The 14,444-nt window shown below is 38.3% G+C and overlaps 1 protein-coding gene and 1 long non-coding RNA gene across 2 annotated transcripts; one reads left to right on the forward strand and one right to left on the reverse strand.

The window, feature by feature from the left end:
- Positions 1-7,165: 7,165 nt before the first annotated feature.
- On the reverse strand, positions 7,166-11,028 carry LOC104221544 (uncharacterized). The gene is made up of 4 exons (XR_709756.2): positions 10,939-11,028; positions 10,752-10,827; positions 9,394-9,443; positions 7,166-7,420 (listed from the first exon to the last, which is right to left on the reverse strand). It is a non-coding gene; the product is annotated as an uncharacterized lncRNA (long non-coding RNA).
- Positions 7,563-9,378, forward strand: LOC104221543 (G2/mitotic-specific cyclin S13-7-like). The gene is made up of 4 exons (XM_009772608.2): positions 7,563-8,090; positions 8,173-8,337; positions 8,580-8,761; positions 8,840-9,378. The coding sequence occupies exons 1-4, from the start codon at positions 8,049-8,051 to the stop codon at positions 9,003-9,005; spliced, it is 555 nt and encodes a 184-aa protein (XP_009770910.1). The 5' UTR covers positions 7,563-8,048; the 3' UTR covers positions 9,006-9,378.
- Positions 11,029-14,444: the final 3,416 nt, after the last annotated feature.

The following is a 14,444-nucleotide window of genomic DNA, read 5'->3' on the forward strand; positions in this document are numbered from 1 at the left end:
AGGCCTCATGTCACTTTTCTGCACAGCCCTGACTTCATTCACCTCTTCTGAATCACAAAACCTCCTGGTGATTTCAAGAGCAGTAGGGAGGGAGTCCAGGCAGGGCCACCTTTGCCTTGTATAGATGAAACAAGTTTATCTCTCTGTATGCTCAGATGAACCAACCCCTCAGCAGCTTCCCCAGACCACTTCCCCCTGACTTCGTGCCACTATCTTCTACCCTTTCTGGTGCAACCCCACAGATAGCAAGAACTGCTCCCTTCCCATTTCCCCTCTCATCACCACATGCACCCTCTCTCTCTTTTTCTTTTTCAGAATTCTTTTTACCTCTACTCCTTTGTGACCCTGGTACTTCTACATCCTTAACAGACCAACCAGAATAAACCTAGATTCTAGATTCTCAAAAGAGATTACCTTAGATGGAGATTCTTGAGTCTTTTCAGAGTCAGAAGACTCAGGTCCTTCCCCCTTAGTAGCAGATTGATATGATTCAGAATCAGATCTGGAGCTGGAGTTTTGGGCCTAGATTCCCTTCAACTTTTCATTTAATTTCTTCCTCAGAGCCCCAGACGCTACAGCCTTTCGAGCAAGCTTTTTCACTCTACGCAGTCTAGGTTTTGGCGATGTACTAGGTGGAGGAGGTGTGGTTGAATGTGAGGGAGATGGTGGTGGATGAGTTCCAGGATTGTCTTGTGGGTTAGTCATGATCGTTGGTTTCATGAGAGAATTTGATAATTTAGAGTTTTGGAGAAGAGGGCAAGTGAAAGTGAAGAATTTTTTTTGACGATTTGGAATTTTAAAGATGGCAGGAAAAATGATGTGTATTTAAAGAGAGATACACATTTAATTGGTAATGACAGCCTTTTGCAGCGGTCAAATAGAGGTCTAATCAACCTGAATTTTCTAGGAATTTAACAAGTATAGGACTTTTGCTCATGATTGAATTATTAATCTTTCTAATTGTGCAGAGTATAGAAAACATACCTTAGCTTTTATATGAACCCATACTGATGAACCAGGTTCTTCATTTAGAAGTCTCTTAAACATGCCTCAAATGCCATAATAGAGAAAATTTTGTAAGAGATCAGTGAATCATATAAGCACATGTCACAGGAGTATACTAATTAAAGTATGAAGCTGAGTAAGAATTAATCTAGATAATTACACAAGTTCAGAATTCCTAGCCAATTTTTTTTTTTCATTTTTCATTTTGTTTTCACTTTTTTTCATTACATTCTGAGCTGGACCTATTAGGTGATCTTAATCATCCCTAATTCCAACCTGTTCCTCTCAAAGTTTTCTCTACTCAGTGCTTTAATGAAGATGTCAGCAATTTGTTTATCAGTAGCACAAAATTCTATGGAGATCAATCCTTGCTTATAGTTATCCCTTAAGAATAGGTGTCTAACATCTATGTGTTTAGTCCTCTTATGATGAACATGGTTCTTTGTCATATTTATAGCACTAGTGTTATCACAGAATATAGGAATGCAACCAACTTCAATGCCAAAATCTACCATCTGTTGTTTGATCCATAACAATTGAGCACAACAAGAAGCAACAACAACATATTCAGCCTCAGCAGTGGATAAGGCCAATGAATTTTGCTTTTTAGTGGCCCAGGATACAAGACATGAGCCAAGAAAGTGAGTCATACCTGAGGTGATTTTCCTATCCATAAGGAAACCTGCATAATCAGCATCAGCGTATCCTACTAGATTGAAATTACTACCTTTAGGATACTAAAGACACAAATCAGTGGTGCCTTTCAAATATCTTAGTATCCTCTTGACAGCAGTCAAGTGAGACTCTTTTGGATCAGCCTGAAAGCGAGCACAAAGCCCTACACTGAAAAAACTATGTCAGGTCTGCTGGCAGTAAGATACAAGAGTGAACCAATCATACCCTTATACAACTTCTGATCAACTGATGAACCAGGTTCATCTAAGTCTAATTTAGTGGCAGTTACAATGGGGGTGTTTATTTCCTTTGATTCATCCATTTTAAACTTTTTGATCAGCTCTTTTGCATACTTCTGCCGATGGATCATGGTTCCATTTGGGCTTTGTTTGATCTGTAAGCCTAATAAAAAGTTAAGCTCACCCATCATACTCATTTCAAACTCACTCCCCATTAATTTGGCAAAATCCTTACTTAGTTTATCAGTGATGGCCCCAAAGATTATGTCATCAACATATATTTGTACCACAAGGAGATCCTTACCTTTTTCCCCTAAGAATATGGTACTGTCAATTTTACCTCTTTTGTAGCCATGTTCAAGCAGAAATTTGGATAGTCGTTCATACCATGCTCGAGGAGCCTGCTTGAGTCCATAGAGAGCCTTGTCTAATTTGTACACATGCTCAGGACATTCCTTGCTCTCAAACCCTAGAAGTTGTTTCACAAACACTTCTTCTTTTAGGTAGCCATTCAGGAAGGTACTTTTGACATCCATCTGATGGAGAGTGAATTTCATGTGTGCAGCAAAGTCTATGAGGAGTCTTATTGCCTCTAGTCTTACAATTGGAGCAAAAGTTTCATCATAATCTATACCCTCCTCTTGGTTGTAATCTTGGACCACAAGTCTTGACTTGTTTCTTGCAACTGTTCCATCTTCATCAAGTTTGTTACTGAAGACCCATTTTGACCGATAACTGATCTGTCCTTGGGTCTTGAAACTAGATGCCAAACTTGACTTCTCTCAAACTGATTGAGTTCATCTTGCATTGCATTCACCTAATCTGCATCCTGCAAATCCTCAACAACATTTTTAGGTTTAATAAGAGATAAGAAAGCATCAAAAGCACACAAATTCTTTAATTGTGATCTAGTTTTGACTCCAGATGTTGGATCAGTGATTATGTTCTCAATAGGATGAGAACTTTGATACTTGTGAGATTTCACAACTAACTGATGTCTGCTAGATGTTTCTCCCATGTTCTGATGCTGAGGAACAAGGTCATGAACAGGTTCTTTTAGGGGATTTGTTTCAATTCCTCTTTGATCAGTTCCCCCTGTCAAGTTGATTACCTAGTTGTTTCTGAGTTTTCCTAACAAAAGCAGCAAACATGTCAAATGCTTCATCTTTAGATGTTAAAAATAGTACCCAGACAAATCTAGAATAATCATCAACAAGTACCATTACATATTTCTTTCCACCTCTGCTCATGGTTCTCATTGGACCACAAAAATCCATATGGACCAGTTCCAACGTCTTGGTTGTGCTTACCATTTTCTTGCTTTTGAAGGATGATCTTACCTGCTTCCCCCTTGCACAAGCCTCACAAACTTTGTCTTCCTTGAACTTGATGTTAGGTAACCCTATCACCAAGTCATTAGAGACTAATTTGTTTAGCTAATTCATACTAGCATGACCAAGTCTTTTGTGCCACAGGAGTCAGGAGGGGATCATTATCCAACACACTTAGGCAGGTGAGTTCATTTTCTGAAAGTGTAGATAAATCTACAATGTAAATATTATTAACTCTTTTTCCCCGCAAAACAATCTTATCAGTGGTAAGGTTAATCACAAAGCATTTAGTAGAGGTGAATGCTACAAGGTTACCTCTGTCATGCAGTTGTGACACACTGATCAGGCTGTATTTCAAGCCACTTATCAAGTAGACATTCTCAATGGAGTGAGATCCTGTCTTACCTACCTTTACAACCCCAATAATCTCACCTTTCTTCCCATTTTCAAAGGAGACATTACCTCCCTTTAAGTCCTCAAGTGAAAGGAACTGGTTCTTACTTCCAGTCATATGTTTTGAGTAGCCACTATTCATGTACCATATTTGGCTACTTCCCTTCACTTGGACCTGCAAAAAGAAATCAAGGGTTAGTGTTAGGAACCCAAACTAGTTTGGGTCCCTTTCTATAGGCAAAGGGATAAATCAGATTCCTTTTAGCCCACCCTGGCAGCCTATTTTTCTCTTGAACAAAAGCTTTGTTCTTTTGACTGGCCTTTTCTTTTGCATTACATTCATTTTTGTAATGGCCAGTCTTGCCACAGGGTGTGCAGATTTTGTTCTCAGGGAGAGTGGGGTACTTGCTTTTAGGATCCCACTTAGGTGTTTGAGTCCCATAACCAAGTCCTTTTTTGTTACTACTGTGATATTTTTGTAGCTAGGAAAGTGCATCAAAAGCCATGTTCCATTTGCAATTTCTGTCTAGTTCATGTTTTACCTTCTCTAGATCTTCTTTTAAGACTTTTATCTACTCATCCTTCATTTTTTCTAAGTTCTCTTCTAGGGTGAGATGTGTGTGGTCAGATTTCTTCCTACCTGTTCCTAGTTTCAGTTTTAAGTTCTCAGACCTAAGTTCTAGGATACTGGTGTCAAGTTCAAGAACCTGGTTCTTCAACTCAGCATTTTTACTATCACTCTCATTAGCCCTAGACTCTAGATTTTTGCACATGGCTTTTAGGATCACACATTCCCTAGACAGATCTTCCTTCTCACTGTTAATTATCTCAAACTCATCAATGAAGTCTAACAATAGCTCAGACAACCTTTCTTTAGACATGAATTTAATCTTGTCTTTGAGATGAAAGATACATACCTCTTGTTCATCATCTGATTCTCCGATGGCCATAAGTGCTTGTTCATCTCCAGCTTCATCTTCTGAGTCCTCATATGATGTTTCTCTCCAAGCAGCAACCATAGCCTTTGTTGATCCTTTGTTCCTTTTTGGTTGAACATGTTCCTTCTTCCTGTCCTTCGTTCTGCCCTTTCCTTCTTCCACTCAATTTCCCATTGATGACAGTTCTTGATCATGTGGTCGGTCTTATCACATTTGTAGCAACCCCCGTTGGTCTGTTTCTCAGGAACCCTTGGTTTGTTGAAGGTTGTACCTCTTGAAGAACCCTTTCCTCTCATCAGGTACTTTTTGAAATCTCTTGTGATCATGGCCATTTCTTCATCCTCCAGATCTGAACCTTCAGCTATTCTGAGAGCCAGACTTCTTTCCTTCTTGGGTGAGTCCATTTTCATGGTTTGCCTTCTCAGTTCATAGGCAAGGAGGTTTCCAATCAGTTCATCCAGCTTGAGGGTAGCAATATTCTTTGATTCCTAAATAGCAGTGATTTTGCTTTCCCAACTCACTAGTAAAACCCTTGCCAAGATTTTCTCAACCTTGTCTTCTTCAAGGATAATTCTCCCAAGAGATTTAAGTTCATTTGTTAGTGTTGTGAACCTTGTGTACATCTCATGGATAGATTCTCTTTCCTTCATACTGAAATTCTCATATTGAGAATATAGCAGTGTTCCTCTTGATCTCTTTACTTGAAGAGTTCCTTCATGAGTCACTTGTAAAGTGTTCCATATTTTCTTTGTAATAGTACAGCTTTGAATCCTGTTGTACTCGTCTGGACCCAGTCCACTCACAAGCCATTTCTTGGCCTTAGCGCTCTTCTCCCATTTCTTCAAATCTTCAGCAGTGCAGTCAGCTCTTGTCTTTGGCACATCCTCTCCTTCAACATTCTTCTTTGTAGTTGCTAGAGGACCATCTGTGACTATGTCCCAGAGTTCATAGTCTTCTCCTATGATGTGATCTCTCATTCTGTTCTTCTACCAAGAGTAGTACTGACCATTAAAGAGTGGAGGCCTAGCAGTGGATTGCCCTTCCCAGTTCCCAGGTGGTGAACTCATTTTGATCTTTTGTTAAGGTGTTAGCCTCTTCAAGGATAACCCGCTCTGATACCAATTGATATTTTAAGCGTCAATACCACACAAGGGGGATGGTTATTTGTGTGGTACCCAATTTTTGCTTAACTATTCTATAGAAGAACCTGGTTCTTCTAGGTGTTCCAACTACTACTGTTTGCGGAATAATAAATACAGAAAATAAAGAACACGGAGATTTTTACGTGGAAAACACTTGGCTCAAAAGGTGAAAAAACCACGACCTACTACTCAGTAGGATTTTTCCAAACTTTCACTAAAATCACTGAGCCAAAACAGCATTTACAAAAACTCTTTGTAGACATAAAGATTAACTCTAATCCCGTTGTGGTACACAACCTCAACTGTTGCGACAACTTCAAGTTAGCTATAACTTGAACACTCTAGGTACCTAATACAATTGCTTCTATGAAAGCTGAAAGGTACAAAATTAAACCACATTCTACAATTGAACTAGAATAAAAGATAGACACGTTTAAGCAACTTCAGGAGTGTACACTCAAATCCCATATAAATTGCTTGCAAAATCGCCTTGCTCTTTTGCTCTCAATTTAGTTAACTTATGCATATGTGCATTACCTGTAAAAGAGAACAACACTGACATTTAATAGGTTAGTAATGAGAGTTTGATTAGAACTCAATTGCTGCTCTCCTATCGTAGAAGAGTTCATGATGATCTCAAACTCTAACACTATCTTCATCCTAGATTGTGTTCTCTTCATATAAAGAGACTTTCTCCCCTTATCCAATATGCAACATTTTCTATTAGATAAGGAGATATTGTTGCTTGATCAGTAGGACTTATCTTCTTTACGTGCATCTCACATGTATAGGTTGATCATGACTGTGTTTGCACTACAACAAATAAGACCTTTAGCGGCAATACAAAATGGCTTTAGCGGCAATAATAATAGCCGTTATATCTTTTACTGGCCATTAGCCTTTTGCCGCTGAAACTGGGCTCGGCAAAGCCTTTAGCGGCTATTCTCGCAAAAGCTAGTAAACAGTATGTTTTATTGCCGCTAAAAGTTATTATCTTTAACGGCAATTATTTGCGGCAATTATAATGACTACTAAATCCAATCCAAAATGGCTAATTATACTTCTTTAGCGTCCATTATTATAGCCGCTACATTCAAAATAATTGCCGCTAAAGCAATTGTTTGTGACAATTATAATGGCTACTAAATCCAATTCAAACGGCTAATTATACTTCTTTAATATCTATTTTTTATAGGCGCCAAATTAAAAATAATTGTCACTAAAAGTTCGCATCTTTAATGGCAATTATTTTGTGGCAATTAAAATGGTCATAGTATCCCTTCTGAAAACATCTTAGTTTGCCCTTTTAGCTTCCATTCTAATGGCTAATATGTTTAACTAAATTGCCGCTAAAAGTCAATACCTTTAACGACATTTTGTTTTACATCAATTATAAATAGTTTAGCCACAATTAATGATAGTTACTACATTCGTACATAATATGACTCAAATAATAAAATATATTAATATTAATTAAAAAAACATAATGTATCTCATTAATCTTAACAAACAAAAGGAAGTACTAATCAAAAACATTAATATCACATTAACTTAAAACATAAAAATATATAATTTAGACTAAATAGCTAATGTCATTATATAACTAATCCAAATGATGGTCTTCAAATGATTTCCGCAACTTTTTATCATTTTGAAATCTTTCACCCGCTAAATTATCCAACATCAGACGGTATGACCTGAAATTATAAAATAATTGTGTCAAAAGAAGAGTAGCTATTCCAGATAGTGTTGACGTCTTCGAATGAATAACTGCAAATTACTTGCTATTAAATAACTGGAAAAACAATTGTCTCGTGTTACTACTCACTCTGTCAAGGAACAAAAACTGGTGAACACTTCCAAAAATAAGAAGACTAAGCAAACATAGTTCAGGTATCAAAGATTAGAGGACTTGTGCTATTTTCCAACTCAAGACAGTCTGAAGAAGAGCAACTCCAAGATTTTGATTCAGAAGAGTAAATCTCAAAGCAGACAACTGGATTACCAAGAAGAGGGACAGCAACGATAACTTGATAAAATGATTCAATATTACACTGAATATCAAATGCAAGAACAACTGCTGGATCAGATCCATGGTAATATTGAGGAGGAGGGAGCATTTTCCAGTCTTGGGTTGCAGGATTGCAAACATAATAACTGTCCCACCCCTGACAAAGGAGCAACCCGCTGCTACAACTTAGGACTTTGACCCTTTCGGGCAAGAAATCAAGGGAAGGACTGGGGACTCCAATTAACATACTGGACCGATTCCTCTCGCTGAAGACGATTCCAAGGAAGGAACTTTAGTTAGTTGGCATTAGCTCAATGCTAATTGCTTGCAAGTATGAAGAGATTTGGGCACCAGAGGTAGTATATTATACACATTTCAGTATACTATTCAGTTTGTCGTGTGTAGATGGAAACTTAGATATGTTCTTGATCTCTGCAGGTGAATGATTTCATTCATATATCAGAAAATGCATATGCCAGAGAGCAAATACTTCAGATGGAGAAAGCTATTCTTGGGAAATTGGAATGGTATTTGACTGTTCCAACACCATATGTTTTTCTGGTTAGATACATTAAAGCTGCAACACCATCTAATAATCAGGAGGTACTATACTAATCTTTCTGGTTCCATCTTTCGACATGAATTCTTGTTTGGGATAATTACCTTATTGGGCCCCACCCTCCATAATAATAGCCGCAAATCTATATGTTTCGTATATTAAGTATAAGTATATATATAATACATAAAAATATACACATGACATACAAGATTATATACATACTGTTTTGACACGAATTCTTGTTTTACCTCAACTTGGCTAATAATATTTTTGTTGCTTGTTTTAGATGGAGAACATGACATTCTTTTTTGCTGAACTTGGTCTTATGAACTACAAGACCACAATATCATACTGCCCATCAATGCTAGCAGCATCGTCCGTTTATGCTGCCCGTAGCACTCTCAACAAAACTCCATTATGGACTCAAACTCTGCAGCACCATAGTGGCTACTCAGAAGATCAGTTGATGTAGTTTTCCTCAAAAACTCGTTTTAGTTTTAGTTAGTTTTCATAATAGTCTCATTGACTTAGCTTTTTGTGTAACAGGGAATGTGCAAAGCAATTGGTTAGCTATCACTTGGGTGCTGCAGAAAGTAAGCTGAAAGCAATATACAGGAAGTTTTCGAGTCCAGATAGAGGTGCTGTTGCATTCTTCCCACCAGCAAGAAATCTCCTACCTCCTACTACTACTGATGCTGCTTCCTCTTCTTGATGAATTTTATTTTTTAGTTTGGAAAGGTTTTGGATCATGTTCTGTTGAGATCTCGCTAGCTTTAAGCTTGTGTTAAGTTTGTGTTATCTCAACTAGTCAACAGAGCAGTTTGTTACAACCCACAGGTATATTTGATGGACTAATGGCCACTCAAACAGAAGTATCAATGATACAGAATCAAATAAGTAGTAACAGTGCGGGCCAACCACTTTTCAGCCTTGTAATTGAAAATTATCCAGTGTCATGGAATTTATGGAGTTTCGTCCGTGGAATTTAATACTCCATGAGAGTGGTATTTTTTACTTACCGGGCAAAAAAGTAACTATTTGTCAATTTTATCCACAAATAACAGCTGGTACAGGCCTAACACACACGGGGGAGAGATTACCTTATTTAGTGTGTTGATGTTCCATGCATGCAAGTTTCCGTCTCCTGAACCTTCAACATGAACACAAAACATCTTAGTTCTAGTATCAAAAATAAGATCATAAAGTAGAATGTCTCAAGCTTGCATTTGGCAGTGTGCAACTGTTATTACGAAAAGGATGAAAAATAAGAACCAAGCTTCGATAGCAGAATCAAAAAATCAATTCTCGTCAAAGCGGAGGCACAGATAAAAAGATATTAAATTGCAGGCAATGCAGATACATGACAATTCCCATGAAACTCTTTCATTTCATTGAAGTGAATTCTTATTCTTACGAAGCAAATAACATTTCCTATTGATTTATCCCCTAGACTGGACCTATTCTGATTCTGAATTACCCGTCACTATGCTGTTCCCAAGGAGATCACCAATACCCAAAGATTGTTTGCACAAGAATGCCTAATGCCAAAATTTCTTTTCCCTCAACCTTTGCTCAAACAATGTCTGTAATACGTACTAGCTTCCGTGCAAGAATGTTCTTTTTTCATTTATCTTTTTTCTGAAAGGAACGAAAGAGTGTCAAATACTGATGACCGTCAAGTTATTGTGCTTATACATGGCTACTAGTTCACAACTTAAATACAAGAATCCTACTGGTCAAGCTCTAAGGTTATAGGTATACTCTTTCTCTCTTACTCTTATCTATTTATTATTTTTGAGCAGTAATGATCCTTAATCACTGAAAGGTAGAAATTGAAAACAAGTTCATGCAAGATCAAGATGGTTAACATTTGTGTAGTACATCCAAATGAAACCTATGCACAACTTGCAACTAACATGAGTTTGTTTCACAAGGTCAGATCCAGCAACATAGGACAAAAAAGGTATAAAGATTGGGCAGGTATTCGGGAAGTATTTAATACCACTATGATATTCCTAGAGTGCATTAGATATTTTGATGACGGTTATGTCCCCGGACGGCTTGCACGCACTCAACTAATTCATCTGGCAGCCTGCTGCAGAGTAAAAACAATATATATATATATATATATATATATATATATATATATATATAATACTCGGGCAAAAAGTTTGAACATGGTTGAATTCATATCTCGACTACCGGCATTCAATTAAAACATCAATATGCATCAACTGACACTTAGAAAATTTCTGAAAAATCACAAAAATAACAGTGCCTTGAAAACAGAGGAACCAATTCAAAAACAAGAGAGTAACAGAGGAGGAATCAATTCAATCAATCGACTATCAATCTAACAACAATCAGATATCACAAACGACTTCGTAAACACAGAAAAAACTATACTTTCACAAATCCCAAAGAGCCGTAGTTGGATATCAAAAATCAAAATTGGAACCTGGTAAGCAAAAACTTTTGCCGATTAAGAGCAGAAATTGAAGGAGACGAAGGCTTTCTGCAATAATTCTTGAAACCTACACGAAACAGAAGTTGAAGACGAATGAGAGGGAGAAGATTGACAGAGAAGACCGATAATAATCGAGCAGCATCAACCCAAAATTATATATAACTCGATCGAGAACGACCTGGGATGGCCAGAGACCGTGGCAGGGCGGAGGCTTTTGCAGCGATGCTGTTAACGCGCAGGTTTTCCGTCGTTCTGTATCGTTCTAATTACAGGCGTCTTCTGTATCATTCTAATTATAGGGTTTGGTTTTTCCTTTTTTTTTAATTGTAGGGTTTTCTAATTGGAGGGAATGTAATTTATTGTCCCAAAAAATTGGAGGGAAAGATTATATGGAGGGAAAGTTAAAATAATAAAAATATAATTCAATTAGGGATTTTTAGTGGCAATTGTTTTTTATTGTCGCTAAAAATATATCTTTTACTGGCTAATGGTCATGTGCCGCTAATATTTTAGCTTAAATAATTCATTAGTGGCAATTACTTAATTGTCGCTAAATAATTGCCGCCAAAGACCTTTTTTGTAGTAGTGTTCACAAGATGGACCTGGTCCATGATTGAGTTCTTTTTGTCATTCTTCAAAACTTCACCTGTTCTTGGGCCAACAAACACTATCAACCTTCGAGCGAGGGTTTTCTTGTCTTGAGGGTCTTTGGGCTTCGAGACCTTTTTCCTTTTGTTGTCCTTCTCAGACTTCGAATTTGAAGGCTTGGTCTTTTCCCCGGACGGAGTCGGCCTCATATCGGATGCATCACCAAGGCCTGCACAGGTAAGCATGAGTAAGTTAACGCCGCCAATGTATGAAAAGTGTTTGAAACTGTTGAAAGGCACTTACCATGGTTCTTGGCCTCCCACAAAACCTTCGATAATTCACACCGCTTGCGCTCGTCGTAGGAAGAAATGGTAGATAACTTTCGGACCCAATCCTCGAGGTGGGCACCGCTGGGGGCGCCCAAGCATTGGCTGCCAAAAGAAGGATAAAAGCGTTATGAAATATGGAAGCAGAATATGAATAGATACTGGGAATACAAACTACACTTACGATTAAAGTTCCACCTCTCCGGGAATGACATTTTATCCCCGGGGATGACGTTTGAAGTTCTTACTCTAACAAATCGGCTCATCCAACCCCGATCTTTAGTTTCATCAGTACTGGCAAAAAGGCTTTGGTTGTTCGACGCTGCAGCTTAATAAACCCTCGAAATAACTGGGGCCGATACAGTCGAATCAGGTGGCTGAGGGTGAATTCCAATCCCTTGGCCTTTCGAAAAAGCACCGTAGCATGATCACGATACGCCAAAAAGAGGGGTGAATCTGACCGAGGGTGACTTCGTATGTCTTGCAGAAGTCGATCACCACCGGATCGAGAGGACTCAGTATGAAGGAGTAAGTGTAAACACTTAAAAACCCTTTCACGTGGGTAGTAATGCTTTCATTGGGGCTCGGGATCTAAACCTCAACCTCATCTCCCCAGCCACAATCCTTCTTTACATCCTTGATAAGCTTCTTCGTTATCAGGCTAATATAACAAGATGCATACTCATATCGGCCTGGGACGTCAGGAGGATTCTCAATACTAAAGCCCTTCTTAATAATGCAAGGACCGGGGGTGATTTCCTCAAGCATTGGCGGCACCACCGATTCGGCCGGCTGGGAGGCAGAAGAAGACGATGCTTTGTCCTTTTTAGGGACTGTTTTGGAAGTTTTGGTCATGGCTATAAGATAAAGAATACGGGTTGCGCAGGGATGCGGTGTTTCCGGCAAGAGCTTGGCTTTTTTCGGTGCTTAAAGAGGCGGAGGAAATGGGTGATTAGAGAAAGAGATGAAGATGGGAAAGGGGTGAAGAAAGAGTAAAGTTATTTACTTAGAGGAATCGCCTCATATTTATAGAAGGGCAACGACGGTTCGGTGGCACTAGTGGCCGACCAATACTGGCATGCATTCAATATTTTTGGGGAAGTGGACCGACAGGACGTTTCAGTCACTTCGAACGCTTGCATCACGGGGATGACATCATCATAAGAGGTTCGAGAAAGTCGAGGTTCAAATCGTTTCTTATCATCTTACTCTAAGAAACGCGGGGACTATCTGTATATGGTCGAAATCGGAGAGCTCGATTTCGAAGACTTGATCATATCCCGAGCTCAAGTTCGGGAAACTTGAAGTAAGAATCGAGCCTGGCCTGGATGTGCGCACCTCGAGAAGAAAATCGGAGACCCGTCATGATTTCCCTCGAGGACAGTACAATTTCGATGACACTCAAGAAAGAGCAAGAATTTCTCAAGGACACGTGGATCAGGGCATAAATTATGGGATAAGATTTGTACGAAATAGTACAAGTCCGTACTAGGTTGTTATACAACTGTACCAATATAATTCTTTACCATAGTTGGAAATGTACCATATTAGGGTTTTCCCCTCCTAGATAAAGGGACCCCAATCATTTGTAAAGATCATCTCATTCACTGCAATAGAATATTCTACTATATTTTTCTCGTTTACTGTGCTCCATAACTGTTCTTCAGCTTTATTATTTTTACTTTATTGTTCATACTTTATTGCTCTTAATTCACCTCGAGGCTCTCGAGATAACCGAGCTCGAGGTCCTTATTACTCTAACAACACTGGTTTGGTTCATCAATTCTTCTTACTTACCTACTATTACTTGTATATTCACTAGTATTGGAATAAATCACATATCTTTAAAACCACAAATCATATTTAATTGTTACTCATATTTTTCGAGGTAAACATATCAGTTGTTTTATAAATAATCTTCTTTCTACACTTAAACCTCTCTATAATAGTCTTGTTTGTTAAAAAAAATTTGATTGTTATAGCAACGTGTAGTTATAGAGAACTTATATTATAACATAGCATGAGAAAGTTAAGCTCTCATATATTATAGAGAACTTATATTATAACTTATATCATGGTTCCATTTGGGCTTTGTTTGATCTGTAAGCCTAAGAAAAAGTTAAGCTCACCCATCATACTCATTTCAAACTCACTCCCTATTAATTTGGCAAAATCCTTACTTAGTTTATCGGTGGTGGCCCCAAAGATTATGTCATCAACATATATTTGTACCACAAGGAGATCCTTACCTTTTTCCCTTAAGAATAGGGTACTATCAATTTTACCTCTTTTGTAGCCATGTTCAAGCAAAAATTTGGACAGTCGTTCATACCAAGCTCGAGGAGCCTGCTTGAGTCCATAGAGAGCATTGTCTAATTTGTACACATGCTCAGGACATTCCTTGCTCTCAAACCCTGGAGGTTGTTTCACAAACACTTCTTCTTTCAGGTAGCCATTTAGGAAGGCACTTTTGACATCCATCTGATGGAGAGTGAATTCTATGTGTGCAGTAAAGGCTATGAGAAATCTTATTTCCTCTAGTCTTGCAACTGGAGCAAAAGTCTCATCATAATCTATACCCTCCTCTTGGCGTAAACCTTGGACCACAAGTCTTGCCTTAATTCTTGTAACTGTTCCATCTTCATCAAGTTTGTTTCTGAAGACCCATTTTGTACCGATAACTGATCTGTCCTTGGGTCTTAGAACTAGATGCCAAACTTAACTTCTCTCGAACTGATTGAGTTCATATTGCATTGCATTCACCCAATCT

This window comes from Nicotiana sylvestris, chromosome 7, assembly GCF_000393655.2.
Source record: "Nicotiana sylvestris chromosome 7, ASM39365v2, whole genome shotgun sequence".
In the NCBI taxonomy this organism is placed as follows: domain Eukaryota; kingdom Viridiplantae; phylum Streptophyta; class Magnoliopsida; order Solanales; family Solanaceae; genus Nicotiana; species Nicotiana sylvestris.